Source organism: Thamnophis sirtalis, unplaced genomic scaffold (genome assembly GCF_051295495.1).
Source record: "Thamnophis sirtalis isolate CommonGarterSnake01/CBP01778 unplaced genomic scaffold, rThaSir2_p1.2 scaffold_10, whole genome shotgun sequence".
In the NCBI taxonomy this organism is placed as follows: Eukaryota; Metazoa; Chordata; class Lepidosauria; order Squamata; family Natricidae; genus Thamnophis; species Thamnophis sirtalis.
Genome location: NW_028261390.1, coordinates 25,959,425 through 25,976,307, shown reverse-complemented (window position 1 = coordinate 25,976,307; position 16,883 = coordinate 25,959,425). Strand labels below are relative to the sequence as shown.

The window sequence follows — 16,883 nt, the reverse complement described above, 5'->3', positions numbered from 1 at the left end:
CTTTGACCTTATTAAAGTTTGCTCCTTTTTTTAGAAAAAGACAGGTTGATCATAATATATTTCTACTCAGGACTGAAAAAAACCTACCGGTAGAGTACCAGGAAGAGAAGCATCCAAGAATGATACTAGAGAATTAGGTGGAGCTGCAAACTGGACTTGAGAACCAGAAAAAAGCTTCGAGTTGGATGAAATCTGTGCATGGATTTCCAAGCCTACAACTGCTGCCCAGGAAATATCACTAAAAGAAAGCCAACATGTATAATCAGTAATTAGATAAATGCAATTAAAAATTTAAAACACTTGGGAAAGTGGAAAGAAAATCAAGCACAATTAATACTGGAACAAAATGACAGGACATTAAAAGAAACTCAAATTCTGAACAGCTTAAATAAATTAAAAACTGAAAGGTTTCTCAAAAAGCCCAAATTTGTTAGATAGATGCCAGTTCTTATAGCCAACACTGTCCTATTGTCCTATACATACCTTTCCAAAGGGTCACTTTCATTGAGAAAGTGTCAAAAATTATCATTTGAAAAAAGATGGAACAAAATCTACATAGCCACTAGAAGTAACTGCACTTCATGCACCTGTATTTTGATGACTGAGAGAATGAGTAATTTTGCAGTAAATGCTTTACAGAAGCTGAAAGCAATGATTTGGACTTAAACAATGACATAAACAAATACATTTAATTAATGAAGACAATCTTATGCCATTGCAATGATAATAGCACTAAAATCAATACCCGAGATCCATAAAAGAATTATATAGATAGATACAAGCTTTCTTTTCTTTTGAAGATGATAATTTAGGTTTCTGTATTTCTCTGAAGTGCAATAATTGAAACCATGAAGAGGGGCTGCCAATATAATCATATTTATTAATACAAGTGGACATTTTCAGTTTTTTTCAGTATTTGTGTAAATTCCTGATTATCTCATATGCAAGAACCAATACAGTATATTGATTAAAATGTTGGACTCATGTTTTTTATATGTACATCCAAGCTATACTCTAAAGTTGTTACATAGAATAGAATAGAATGGAATAGAATAGAATAGAAGAGTTGGAAGGGACCTTAGAGATCTTCTAATCCAACCCACTGCTCACGCAGGAAAAACTATACCATTTTAGACAAACAGCTGTCCAATCTCTTAAAAATTTCCATGGTTGGAACATTCATAACTTCTGGAGGCAAGTTGTTCCACTATACTATACTACTATACCACTGATTAATTGTTCTGTCAGGAAATTTCTCCCTAGTTCTAGGTTGTTTCTCTCCTTGATTACTTTCCATCCATTGCTACATAATATCTGTCCATACAGTGTGTTCAAAATGTACTTGAGACCAGGAGATATTTATTTAAAAGCACATTGAAGCATGTATTTTAAGTCAGTGCTAATTTAGAAAACAATTTAGAATAGATTTTTTCTCTCTTTGCATTATCATTGTAAGGTAAATGGGGCTTCCCAAATGGGTATCCTGTATAAATATTTGCTGTGTGATCTTGTAATTTTTAAATCCACATTGAGTTTAAAAACTGTTGCTATACTAACTATTGGAAAGAAAAACCTTCATATATGAATATTAATAACATCATTTAATTTTTTTAAAAATAGAAATCTGCTTACAAGATGGTGTGTGTTACAGTCTCATACAATAATGCAAACTATTTATAAATGCATCAATGGTATCCATAGTAAATGTTTTTCCTTCTCCATGCTGCAAGGGAAGAGTGCTAGTTGTGAAGCAGCCCACGAATTTATGCAGCAAAACAGCATCACATTAAGATCTGCCAGCAGGTAAAGATAAGAGTTTGAATTCTATACTTTAACTACATCTTCAGTTCTATTTCAAATTGGAAAAAAAATACCTTTTTCCCCTTATCCTTTAGTGCTTTAGTTTATTATATTTTCATCCAATACACTAGTACTAAAATTAATCAGCATTCTACATAGAAGGACATTTGAAATCTTGCGAGATTCCTTTCGCGTTTCAATCCGTACTAGCAAGCCACTAGAAGAGCGGAAACGCGAAACGCGAGGAAAGTTTTTTTTAAAAAAAAATCAGCCAAGAGCCACAAACTGGAATATCCACAGTCATACCGGTTCTCTTTCGTTGTAATCCCTTTTGAATTCCAGCAGAGAACGCTGGTGGATACCGGTCTCTTCCAATCTCCAAGTACGGTGTCATTCGCAAAGCTAACTTTGCCAGCTCGAAGCCAAGCGCGGTACCGTCGCATCATGGGGGCCGCCATTTTGTTCGGCGCTGGGGAAACATCAGGTGATCTCGTTCTTATAGCAAGTCCTCTTGGGAAATGCAGTCCTGGGTTTGCTTAGAGAAAAGGGGATGGCGAGAGGAACGAAAGCCTTCTGTTCCCGTGATGCTCCATCACTGAGCTGCTCCACTCAAACTGGGAGACTAGCAAGGAAAAGCGAGCAAGAGCTGCAGGACTTTTATGCGAGTTAGATGGAAATGAGTCAGTGATTCGCGTTCATTGAATGGGCAGAAGAGCATTAGATGCCTATGGGTAAAAATTAAAAAGAACTGGAGAAGACGTTGTTCTTGGTGCTCAGGCAGTCATATAGTGGCAGTTGTTTAATAAATGTTAACTAAACAAATAGCATGCCTGTAATTAATGGCTGCTTTCCTTAGAAAAATGGAAAATTCTGTTGTTTATTATCAATTCCATTCTCTCGTAATGGAGAATCCCTCGGCATTAGGACTGAGGCTATTCACGCTAGTTTATAAAACAGTGTGCACCCAAAGAATTGAAGGCCAAGTCATTGTTTGTTAAAATGTTACTAGATTATATATTTTATGGCAACAAAGCATGCATAATCACTAGAAATGGAGCAATAATAATTAAGGAATGCTGACATTCATCTATAAGTCTTTTATTATATGGCAGCAGTGATGTTTTAATAGATATTTCCTATTAGGGAAAAGCATTCTTTTATTTCCCTATTTGCATAAATAGTTGCATTTCTATGTAGTTAGATATGGGAACGTCTTAAAGATTAATAGCTTGTCTGCCCTTGAAAAGAAGAACATTGCAGGTTGCGCTACAAGAATTTTTAAGATTCCTCTCGTGGTTAAATGGAAGAATGCTACTGTATAGATATTCTGATACTGCTGTGTTCTTGAGCATTTACCACCTGAATTTATTTCTGATGGCCTTTTAATGAAGTGCAAATAATAGCCATAAGAGATTTCTTCACTTTTGAGCACAGCCATGAGGTCTTATTTGCCCATAAGCAACTGAGTTTGGAGAGTCATACCTTTATGGTAAATTGAACATAGTACAACGGAAGACCCTTAAGTGCTATAGCTCACCCTATAATCCTTCTCCACTGTTTACCAATAAAATTGCAACACAGTCCAGATCAGAACATTCTTAGGCCCTTGGGCTTGGAAGTAAACATTAACTTTATCTCACAAAACACAATAGATAATAAGTCAACTGTAAGGATTTGCATATAGCAAGAGCATTTAGACATACACCATTCCATAGTGCTTTACGGCACTCTTTAAGTGGTTTAAAACTGTATTCTGTAATACAGAGCTCGTACAACTTCACTGAAATGTTCTTGTCATGCTTGTAGGAGGCTTCTTTGAAAAGATGATGAGTCATGGGCATGTTGAGTCAGCAGCTGAATTTTTATCCAGTAGAGGTCAGTGGAGTACATAAGCCCTCATCAGTATTTCATATCCCTACAGAAATGGAGATTAGCACTGTCAGTTACTTTAGGAAAGATGACAATATTGTATAGAAATTGCCCCTGTTTTCTTTGGGGCAAAATAATTATGACATGGAAACAATAATAAAAGATTTAATATTGATGAAAGCAATGAGCTATGCAATGGAAATAAGATTTATGGAAAACAAGATTGGAAAGGTGAAGCATTTTACATTACAGATGCTGCCTAACCAGTACATGCCAAATTATACTTTTCCATAATGAATGGTGTTCCTGGGTGAGCTGGCAGCTAGATGTAGCAAATACTTGCTTATGTTTCACTGTTCCATCCAGGTTTAAGCTGATATTTGTTTGTTTCCTCAAATTCTCTCTTTCTGCTCAGGATGAATTTGAACTTCTATAATAGCAATAAAGGAATTGGAGGCAATCCCTCTGTGACACTTCAGGAAGGAATAAAGGCCATTTTAGATCTTAAATCACATGCATTTGCAGAGCTTTGAAAGGTTTATTAGAGTTTCTGGCATTTTTATTATTAACGGTAAAAAAGTTTTGTGCTCCAGCGCAGTGGGAATATCTATATAGGCACCAGGTATCATCCTATCCAATTTATTATTAGGCTGATTATTACAGTAGAAAGGAATATATTGTTCCATTTATTTTTCCTTTTTATTGTGTTCATGAATTTAGCAGCATGTTGTGCAATGAATGTAAAACAGCGATATGTAATTGAATATATGTATATGAATATATTGCTTCTGAATATATATTATTCATTCACAAGCAATCATGTTCACTTCAATTGGATTTGTTCACAAATACATATTACGGTTTAATAGAGCATCCTTATGTTATAAAATGAAAAGCTTCAACTTACTTTTCAAATTGAGCATGGTAACACAACAGCAATAATTCTGAAACTGAATGTTATATAACAGCACAAAACAGGAGGTTATACAGAGAATGAAATAAAAACAAATCATAAAGCTTATCTTTGAAAAGTTCTGCATGGAATCAGTTTTGCTTTATGCTTAGTCTGAAAAATTGTAAGTTAAGTTCCTGGCACTTTCAAGTGGGGCTCTAAAAATACATGTTGAATCTATGGTATTAAGTGATCATAGTATATTGTCCAGATGGTTCAATATTCTATGTATGATGGGTGGGGAAATTGTGACCCTTCCAAAATTGCTGAACTACAATTCCAAGCATCCCTCCCTTCAGGCTACATTATTGAGACTGCTGGCAGTTGTAATTTGATAGGATCTAGGTTCTAGAGGCTTTAGATTCCTCACTCTTGTGGAATAATTAGACAGTTTGAAATCATTTGTAGAGAATTACACTACAGGTGTACTTTTCAGAAAATATCTTTGTATTGCTTTATATCTCGTGAACAATAATAAGGGGAAAACTTTGGGGGAAATGGTTTTCAAATGTTTGGGGACTTATTGTATTTTATAAAGTGTTCTTTTTTCTTTTCTTGAGCTAAGTCACAATTGATTCAGTTACATTATTTCTATTAAGAAATGTGTGAGCATGTGTCAAAATGTCCAGTGTTCTAGAGCTGTAACTTTAATTCTCTACTTGAACTACCTTAAAGAATTTTAAAAAGATAGGTGGTAAAAGCCAGGCTTTCCTGATGTCACTAACTGTTCCTTCTAAAGAATTATCAAACTAGATATTCTAACGCCAAAATATTTTGGTTAATATTTTACAATGGGACTATTGGTGCCATTGATTGTAGTGTAGTCGTAAGAACTACGGATATGTGAACATATAATTATAACTATCAATTGTGAGAATAAAGAAATATAGCCTATTGATATGTTAGATTCAGTAAGTCCTATGGATGATAGAAGGCCTCTGAAAAAAAAAGATATGAACCAAAGTTTTCAGCTAGGATGATTTTAAAATTTACCAGAAATATTTGTAATCCTGCTGAACCGTTGCTAACTGTGAAGTATATTTTTGCAAAATATGCACTTGTATGGATTCATTTAAAACAGGAAGAATTAAACTGTTGGAAATGAGGAATTGACAGTAATTGACACAGGTGTTCACGGAAAGTAACATTGAAGTTGTGAAGCATGTATGTGATTAGAGGAACAGTATAAAAGATAGGGTTCAAGATCAGCTCAGAGCCCTTTGATTTATAGCAGTCCTTGTAGGACTTCTATTTCTCATTGGCCCATTGCAATGCCTTATTAATTCTATTGTAATGCTATTGTATCTTTTATATCTATTCATTTCTAATGTTCCAAATTATTAGAAACAATAAACCTCTAACATCTTAAAGTAAGAATTATTGCTTGTGTGTGCTGGCGATATCTATAGAATTATTAAATACCTGACTTAAAATGTTGTCATACCAGCTGCTATTATTAAAGCTCTTAATTTGCCAGATTGTTAAAATGAGGTTAAATAAAGATACGTATTTGTAACAGGATTTTCACTAGAGTTTTGCATAATAAAAGAATAAAAGGTGATAGTCCGTTCTAAGAATAGTAAGTAATTTCCAATACTACAGGAGAATTATTATCAAAAAATAGATAAAGGATATAAAATGGAGAAGCGTAGTTGAACAGGATTCAAGTACACAATAGGAAGAGTATGAGATTTTCCATTTAAATTTCATGAAATGTATAAGAGGTAATTTATTTTCTTATAGCATCATGAAGACCTGTACACATGACATTCAAAATACAAATATTCATCATGAGGATTACCTAGAAAATATCCAGAAAGCTTGAGGTATCTGTGAGAAAGTGTAAGGAATATACTGGAATTCCTATTAAAATTTTAAGATTTGGGACAGTCAATTCTAGTTTTAGTTAAAACGTCTATGCTATTACATAAAAGAAAAGAGTAGAGTAGAGAGGAATATTAAATGAGAAAACAGGGTTGGCCATTACAGGTTTACATTTACAACAAACATTTTAACAGGAGGAGTGTAGCAGTACCTGGTTTAGACTAATATCAACTCTCTAAAAATAATAAATGTATGTTACCCAATAAGCAGAAATGTGCCTAAGTGGAAAGGAAATGAGAGCCTTTAATGATATTTAGAGGTGTTCTTGTTTGTTTTTTCAAATAGACATTCTTCCTTATTTATGTAAATATCTGTCCATAACAGATAGTACTGTATATATTCAGGTAGTATCACTGTTCATTTAATAAATATCCCCTGATCTCGTATTAACAATTACCTTTGAATGATAACTTTTGAAGAGCTCTTGGCAGTGGTGGGTTTCCATTTATTTTACTACCGGTTTGCTCATGCCCCCGCATGCACAGAAGTGTCCGGGCGGGTGGGCGGAGCCTCCTGCCACCGCTATTACTGGTTCGCCCGATCTGGGCTGAACCGGCAAAAACTCATCTCTGACTCTTGGAGCCAGATCTAAGATTGTGATGAGTCACATGTGGCTTGGGGCCTCAGATTACACACCCTTGATATTGGAATGCTTCTGAAATGAATTAAGTATCTAACCAAATTGCCAGTTGAACATTTCTAATTAATCAATTATCCAATTCCTTTCTAGTCTCTTGAAATGGATGTTAACTCAATCTGAATTTATTCAGTGAATGACTGAATAAATGACTGTTTCCTTCATCAAGACATTCATATGAGTTCCAAAATGCATATTCAGTTTTCCAGATGACTGGAACTGGCAAACTAAACTAGTCATTCATTTATAGTAATTAAGATTGTGAATGATATTCATCTGGATTAACATCTTCAATTACAAAAGATTTACATGATAGCAGTGTTCCAATATGTAAGGGGTTGCCATAAAGAAGAGGGAGTTAACCTATTCTCCAAAGCACCTGAAGGCAGGACCAGAAGCAGTGGAAACTAATCAAGGAGAGACGCAACCTAGAACTAAGGAGAAATTTCTCGACAGTTAGAACAATTAATCAGTAGAACAACTTGCCTCCAGAAGTTGTGGATGCTCCAACACGAAGTTTTTAAGGGCAACCACTTGTCTGAAATGGTATTGGGTTTTCTGCCTGAGCAAGAGGTTGGACTAGAAGACTAAAGTCCTTTCCAACTCTGTTATAAGAAATAAGATTATACTATATTTCACTACTGGCCTCGGTGCAGGTTTAAATATCATGTATATTTTTGGAACTCCCTATGAAAAGAAGTCTCAAACATAAAAAGTATAAGATAGCTTCAATGTTCATCTAAACATGTACAGTAAGAGAAGAATATGTACCCATTTAATGAGAGTTGTCACATTTCTTACAACCCCACTCTTGGAAAGTAGAACAGAGTTAATGAATAGTGAAAAACCAAGGCCTGTTATTTATTGAGCACTTGATTGCTGCTATTTTTGTTTCCATTTAATCCAAGTAATATCACTGTTCATAAAATGTTCAAGCTCAATTGCTCCTCAAAAATCTAATAAAAGTATATTACCCATCAAATTATGTTGCACTATTCACATAAAAAAGCACCAAAACCAATAGACATTAGTAAGATGTTGTTTGAGAACCATTTAAACAAATATCTATAATACATCTTATTTTCTATAACATTCCAAGTAATTATAGTACATGAGAATAATACTACTTCCTTATAACAATGAAATATTCGTCATCACCGTAACCCTTAATTACTTGACAAGACAAATGTCAGTCATCCACTTTGGAGATCTTTCTGTTACTTATTAAGAAGGAAGCATGAAAGGTCTGTCAAGGTGAAAGGAAGCTAAAGGTTTGATTAACCTTGCTTTGTTATATCTTGGGTTGGGTTGCTATAATCCTATAATAGTATTGCCTTTTACCTATTCTTGGTTTTATTTAGTATTTCCACAACATCCGGATAAGCATCTGAAGTTTATCTTCCTGTATAGTACATGCCATGTTTTGTTAGCAATTTTCATTGGTCGCATCTAAAATACCAGACAAATAAAATACCTCACCTTTGCAAATCATCACAGCAGCTTAACTTCCAAAATAGCAAAGAAATAATCTAATAAAAACAACAACCTTTGACTTATGATGATTAAGCAGTCTGACACAAATCAATACCAGTAATTTTAGCAATATCTAAAAATGGTAATGGTCTTACAATCAAATAAAGGTTAAAAAAAGGCCTACAGTAATTGACCAGTGGATTTGAGGGAGAAGCTATAAGTTCCTTAGATTCATAGTTTTGTTGCTGTCCTAACGTTGTCTCAAACTGGTTTATAATTTATACTATTTGTAATTGCAATGAAAATGGTTTTATATTAAAATGTTCTGAAAGAATAGTAGAAGTGATAAAATATGCCTATGAGTTTCATCCTTTTTAAGAGGATCTCTAATGTAAAGACATCATTGGATTTTTCTCAGTTGTCGTGCAGAACTATCCCGCTACACATAGTCTTCCTACACATAATTTTCTAGGGCTAAATAGCATTGAATTCAAGCGACTAATAAGATTGCAGTATTAATAATTGTTATCAATTTTTGATTTAAAAATAACTGTATTAGTTGTTAGTTGCTAGTTCTTTGTTAGTTCTTTGTTAGTTGTTAGTTCTTTATTATTTATTATTTACTATTTATTTACTGTGTATGCTGTCCATCTCACCAGAGGTGACTCTAGCCAGCTTACAGACAATTAAAATAGCACTAGCACTTAGACTTATATAGCACTTGCTTTACAGCCCTCTCTAAGCGGGCTGTACAGAGTCAGCATATTGCCCCCAACAATCAGGGTCCTCATTTTACCAATCTCAGAAGGATGGAAGGCTGAGTGTCCTCATTTTACCGACCTCGGAAGGATGGAAGGTCGACCTTGAGTCAATAAGAATTGAACTGCGAACTGCAGGCAGAAGTAGTAATACACTATGAATTGTTAAAACAATAAATAATCATAAATTTAAGATTCAGTCGAAATAGAACTAACCAGGATAGAGAGGAAGGGAGCAAGGTGCGCACAGGGAAAAGGTGAGGTGTTATATATTCCATTAGCCATCTTCAAAGTACCACATCCCCAATGATGCCTTAGGCTGGTGGCACAGCCATGTCTTCAAGGCTTTTCAGAAGGCCAAAAGGATGGTTATGGATTTCACCTTTTGGGGGCATGATGTTCCAGGGGGCTTAACGGCATTAATATAAATCATTTGATAAGTCTTTTTTGTATGACTTCTTAATTAAATCAATGTGGATGATATGAATTTAGAAGTAAATGCTTAGAAATAATATTTAGAAATATTTACAAATAATACATGGATTAAATAATAAAAACACTTGTAAGAATAGACTTTAGCTTATGTAGAGATGATCCATTCCCCATTATTTGCTTTTCAACTGAATCCCTAGTAAACACTATCAGAGAAAATATTAACTGTATCGTAGCAAAACTGACATACTTCTGTATGAATTTGATGCCTATATAAGATGGCTTGAGAAAATGATGGTTAAATTAAACTAAAATTAAGAAATAATAAGCCCTTGCAAAAGACTCTATGCTCAAAAATGGAAACATTTGGCATTACTCCAATGGAGGAATTGTTGGTGAAGATGATGGAATTTGTAGAAATTATTAAATTAATCATTTTGATTAACCTTTAGGTGGAAAGCCCTTATTGACATTTTTTATAAAATGGAAAAAAATCACTTATAATTTGTAGTTTTAATGTCTAGAAAACAAGTAGACTAGAAAAAGCGACCTTTCTTTTGTAAATATGTGGTAAGAAATAATTTCGAAACTGGAATTATATTTTCTGGGAGGGAAATCATAAACTTCTTCTATCTTCCTTCCTTCCTTCCTTTGTAAAATTATATATAATTTATTATTTGTGTATACATATTATATATGTATAATATGCAAGTATTGCGGGCCCAATTGGCGAAAGAAAGCTCAGGATCCGTATAGGTTGGAAACATGCAGGAAAAGGCCTTCATTCTGCACTGGGTAGACAATGACTAAAATGATGATGAGGATGTGCATACTAAGACATCAGATTAAAAATCTGAAATGATTTGTATAGAGTGATTTAAAAAAAATAGAGCAAAATTACAACGGAATGAAAATATATTCTTTGCCCACAGAGATATTAACATGAGGTCAGATTTATCAAATACTTTAAAAAGTAATGAGAAAAACAATATTTATGTAGAAGAGTGATCATACTAAGAAGGTTGGTTGTGTGGTATTCACAGATGAGGAAACGTAATAGTCTTGATCTCGTCCTTCTTTTGTTTCCTCTTTAAAAACATTATCTTCGTTGCAAACAAAATAAATTAAATCAATTTAACTTTTTACCCACTTGTGAATATGGTAAAGAAATTTTCAGGTCCATAATTTCAATCTTTTAGACAAACCACAACAGGTTTTGAGGTTTTTAAGATCAAAAGAAGGGAATCATTAACGCTAATAGGGAAGTAGGAAGAAGAATTTGACAGGCATTTCCTTCTTCAATGTCAGAATTCTGTTATACAATGTATATTGAATAATTCAATATGGAGATTACAGTGTGGCTACAGTTACCAGGTGTCTGGCAAAAGGAGAACAGATCCTCCATCTGGCAGCCATAGCCGTAAAATCAAATGTTGTCTGCTTTTTGAGTATATAACAAGCTTTCTCTTCCTTTTCTCTGCAATGCAGTACAGTTCTTTCCTAGTAAGTACTAACAAAAGTTAACAAGCTTCACTTTGTGACCTTAGTTTATTATAGTATTACCCTCCATTCCCCTTGTCCTGCTGCCTGAAATTGACAAGATCTTTGCCTCCTAATGGGCTCTAACACATTCCTGTGATTGAAAAACAGTTTTTTTTGATGCTGGAAAAAATAATTACATATACATATTAGCCCTATAAAAGGGACATGATAGCTCAGTGGCTAAGACATTGAGCTTGTTGATCAGAAAGGTCTGCAGTTTGGCGGTTTGAATCTCTACCGCCACGTAACGGAGTGAGCTCCAGTTACTTGTCCCAGCTTCTGCCAACCAAGCAGTTTGAAAGCATGTAAAAATGCAAGTAGAAAAATAGGGAAATTGGTGGGAAAGTAACAGTGTTCCATGCGCCTTCTGCATTTAGTCATGCCGGCCACATGACCACGGAAACAGCTCTGGCTCTTTAGCTTTGAAATGGAGATGAACACCACCCCCTAGAGTCGGAAATGACTAGCACAAATGTGCAAGGGAAACTTTTACCTTTACCTTTACTATTAGCCATATATTGGGGGTGGGAGTAGTTTTTCACTGTAATTTTTGACACATATGTCAATAAAGTTATACCATTAGTGTCCTCTTTTTCTCCCTATTTCTCTTTTCCAATTATCCATGTTCTCCATTGCCTATTCAGATATCTGGTATGGCTAAGTATTGTAACTAAAGCTATAAACTATAGCAATAGCACTGAGACTTATATACCACTTCACAGTGCTTTACAGCCCTCTCTAAGCATTTTACAGAGTCAGCATATTGCCCCCAACAATCTGGGTCCTCATTTTACCCACTTCAGAATGATGGAAGGTTGAGTCAACCTTGAGCCTGGAACTGAACTGCCAAACTGCAGTCAGCAGAAGTAGTTTCCAATAGTACATTCTAACCACTGTGTCACCACAGCAATCCTCTTCTGATAAAACTTGTGACTAATGTGCCAGCTAGACTTAAGCCCTTCTCCCTACTGAGCCATCTGTGCCTCCATTAATAGCTTAGAATGAAGGCAAGATCTTAAATTATATACATAGTTCATTTGAAAAATAAATAAAAGCAGCAACAGCAACAATTTGAGGTAAGCATCTGTGCAATGTTAAGGAAAAATTAAAGCTTTTTAATGCCGCTTTGATTTTTTTGACCAAAGAAATGTTCCACACATTAAAATGATGTCATCTAAATAATGTTAATTGCCCATATTTTCAATAATAAACATCAAAACCAACATTACACATGCTTCTAAACTCAAATCCTTATTCTATTATTCAACGAGTAAGGCAAGAATTTGTTGTTCAGTTGTTAAATCATGTCCAACTCTATGTAATCCCATGGACCACACCCATCAGGCTCCCCTGTCCTCCCCTATCTCCTGGAGTTTGCACAACTTAATCTTCAACTCTCCCTATTCTATTAATTATATTTAATCTGTTAATAAATTGGGAGAATAAAACCTCTCTAAAGTGTTTTATAGAAACTCAGAATATTGCAAGACCTTTTATGTCAAATAATCCCAACCACCATTAAAGGCATGGAATGAGAACTGGTAGATATCTTCTTTAATTGCCCCAAGTTAATGTTTGATGATGATGATGATAATTATAGAAAAGCTTAATGGAAAAATAACTTGATAAAAAGATTTTAAACATTACTTCTGAATGACAACAAGTAATAAATTTGTATCTTTCAGTCATTTCAAAAACTGTAATAGATAGTACCCTTAGTTCCTAGGCTGCGTTCAATTGAATTATCCCAAAATATCACATTTAGCAATAGCACTTAGACATATACCGCTTCACAGTGCTTTCCAGCCCCCTCTAAGCAGTTTACAGAGTCAACATATTGCCCCCAACAACCTGGGTCCTCATTTTACCCACCTGAGAAGAATGAAAAGCTGAGTCAACCTTGAGCCTGGTGAGATTCAAAGTGCCAAACTGCAGGCTGCTGGCAGTCAACAGAAATAACCTGCAGTACTGCATTCTAACCACTGCACCACTACAACTCAGACAATAGTATATTTAGAACATACTATTGAATGTTCTCCCCTGCTTGCATAGATGGAATGACAATTTCAAGATAATATCCATACATACATCAAGAAGTGAATGTCTTAATGTTTTTTTTCAGAATTGAAAACACATCAGATAGTATAAATAAGATTACAACAAGCTCTGCATCAGTTTTCCCATCTGGCTGCCAAGTTGTATTGGATCTGAATGCCATAAACCTTGGGAACCTGCTGAATGGGAAATAAAGGATTTGAAACATCACACATAAAAGTTAAAGAAGACTGCCTCAGGTATTTACCAGATGTGGAAGATTAAACTCATTGCAACATAGGGAGGGAACTGCAATTCACATCCAATTTAACATCTGTGTGCAGCAGCCTCTGGGAGAGGTCATCCACTTGTTTTGGGTGAAATGTTGTAAGTACACTGATGATCTCAGTCACCCCCACCCCCATCTTCAACTAAAGATATTGGGGAAAGCCTGAAGTGGTGTCTGAAGACTGTCAGATTCTGAATGGGGTAAAATAAGTCTGTATAGAACGCTTTCAAGTTTGAGTTAGTCTTTATCAATATGCATTCAGGAACAATCATTGTAATACTCCAAATGGGGCTGCAGTGCTATTGAAGGAGCTGTTTGTGCTGAAACATTCTGTATATATAGCATTTATGAGAGTAAAAAACTAGCCTTAGCACAATTTAATGAAGAATATTTCCTGTTAAAAACTTATTTGTAGGAAATATAATATGGAGCTAGGCAAAGCCTAGCATCCAACTTACATTCTAACTGGAGGAAAGTGAAATATATGTGTTTTGTGTATATATGGATACCTGAGAATAGAATAGAATAGAATAGAATAGAATAGGAGTTGGAAGGGACCTTGGAGGTCTTCAAGTCCAACCCTCTGCTTGGACAGGAAACCCTACACCACTTCAGAAAAATGGTTACCCAACATCTTCTTAAAAACTTCCAGTGTTGGAGCATCCACAACTTCTGGAGGCAAGTTGTTCCACTGATTAATTGTTCTAACTGTCAGGAAATTTCTCCTTAGTTCTAAGTTGCTTCTCTCCTTGATTAGTTTCCACCAATTGCTTCTTGTCCTATCCTCAGGTGCTTTGAAGAATCATATGTTGGTTTTTCTTGTACAGCCACACAAATGGCCAACATAAAAATTCCTGCAGAAAACCATCAAATTAATGCTGGTAAGAAGACAGCATGGTAACAGCACTGGATTTGTATCTTCTAAATGAATTTAGGACAGTTTGGTAGCAGAACATTATTAAATTGAAGTAATTATCCATGTAATTCTTTTTTCCAATGAAGTAAGTGGGATTCTGAGGAAGATACCAAAATGATAAAAGACTGGATTTAATTTAAATGTATTAGTTTTACTACCTTGAATGAAGAATATAAATTCTTCTAAGCCCTTCAAATACCAAAATATACTAGGATATTCTCCTCGTTACTCTTTTCTTCAAAAAGTTCCAAATTGTTGAAGAGGAGGAGCCTAGGTTGCTATGAAATGGTCCCCGATCTCAATGCTACGAGATTGCCACCAATACTTTTTTTGCTGGGTGGTCCAATCGGACCTAAACCGTCCCATAGAGACGGTGAACAGGAAAGACTATGTTCTGCTGATCACAGGGACATCGCAAAATCCCTGATTGATGCAGGAGAAGGTCTCTCAGCTGGTGTTAAAAGCTCAGCCCCTAGGCTGATGAAGTAGGGACGGCTCTAAAATGGAAGGAAACGGAAGAGAAAGTGTTTATAGCTGGTGAGGAATTTTTACCCATTTTAAAAGAGCCTGCCTATAAAAATACTTAAAGCTAATTTAAATCTAAGAATAAAAGAAAGCAGTGGAATTAAGCTTTGGATGGTTTTTGTCAGTGTGTTATCTTAATTTTTAAATGTTATTTTCATGGATTGAATTTATGCAAACAGTTTGAAATGAATGGATCAAGTTTTCTTCTAAAATTTTTACTATTACTTTCACAACCTATGGACTAAACTTCTCCTTATTCATCACTACATGTGTCTTTTACTCTTTCTTCTCTATTTCATGTAAGAATTTGACATTTTTTAAAACTTGGAATATTAAAAGATACAAAAAGAACAAAGAGAATTGCAACAATTGTAACAAAGGGAGAGATAACTGCCACTCGAAGACTGGAAATGTGAGTACTGAAAACAAAATACTTTTACTTTCACTACTGATTATTCTGGTCTGGAACTTTAAAGTCTCACAGTTTGTTTATAGAAAGTGATAAGAAGTAAAGCACCATTTGTTTATATAAATGTTCCATTGAAGTATATTCTTAACCAGAGATCTCATAGTGAACTTAGGTATAACCTTGTAAAAATCTTCCAAGTCAGAGCCGCAGTGTTTCTACAGCTGGAAACAATGGCTTATTTCCAACAGCAGAGAGAATCTGTCAGCTTGCTAGAGATAATATTTGCAATACAGAAATTATCAAATACATTTGAGAAAATGTTTGAAAAATTAGAGCACCTAACAGAAAAATATGATGAAAAGAATGGAAATGCTTATCAAATGGGAAAAATAGAGGGTAGAGTCCCAAGCAATAAAGAGAAGAATAACTACAAAGAAATCAAATCTGCTGACATCTATGGTGAATGGTTTCTGTCTGGAAATGGAAAAAGTGGAATATAGAAAGGGGAACCAGATGGATGGGAACCCTACCCTAGATGGCTAGACACAGAAGACGAAAAAATAAAAGAACTTATGGATTTAAAGGGAGAAATTTTATTAGTAACACTATCGATAACAACACTGACAATTAAAGACAAGCTGATTAAGGAAAAAGAAGAAGGGCATCGAAATTACATGAGAGAATGAATAAACAAGGAGTTGCAAAGAAGAGTCCATACAAACTTAATTAAGGAAACGATTAGAGGACTGATGCCACAAATGGCAGAAGACATGAGAGTATTTCATTACAGGCTGATAGATGAAAGTGTTTAACCTAAAACTAGTTGGACTTAGTGAAATTTAGTGACAATAGATATGGTTAAATAACAATTGAAAATTGTTATTTGAAAATTGAAAATGATAATAATGTATACATATGTGTTCTGACTCGCAAATCACCCAGACACAGGCTTGGCTGTTTGCCACTCTTTAATCACTGCTTTATCAACTCCTTTGGCTAAAGGCCCAGACACGACTCACATGCAAGACTAGTTGGCAGCAACCTAAAATCCAACAGGCACAGATACACGACAGACAGAGTAGTCCAAAACTGTTTCAAACAGTTGTGTCTTGCAAATGACCTCTCCCCATTTCTCTCTTGGGAGGGGCCAAGCCACAACCACCTGGGCTTAATTATCATCTCTGAGTCTGCCTCCGCAGCTGCTGCTTCCGTTTCTCCGCCTTTCTTTGTCTGGCATCAGGAACAAACTACTTTGAATCCTCCCCACTGCTCCATGCCTCAGGTGCCTCCTGGTGGCCAACCAGCCTCTCTGGTCCCTGCTCTGAGTCTGAACCGTGCCCAGGGTTCTCCATATCTTCCCTGG

The 16,883-nt window shown here is 35.2% G+C and overlaps 1 protein-coding gene across 1 annotated transcript in view; it reads right to left on the bottom strand.

The window, feature by feature from the left end:
* Nucleotides 1-2,258, bottom strand: part of GATB (glutamyl-tRNA amidotransferase subunit B) — a 39,578-nt gene extending 37,320 nt beyond the window's left edge. The window contains exons 1-2 of the mRNA XM_014068499.2: nucleotides 2,107-2,258; nucleotides 88-238 (exon numbers count right to left, since the gene is read on the bottom strand). Of these exons, the coding sequence (XP_013923974.2) occupies nucleotides 88-238; nucleotides 2,107-2,258 (303 nt within the window). The remainder of the gene's footprint in view (nucleotides 1-87; nucleotides 239-2,106) is intronic.
* Nucleotides 2,259-16,883: the final 14,625 nt, after the last annotated feature.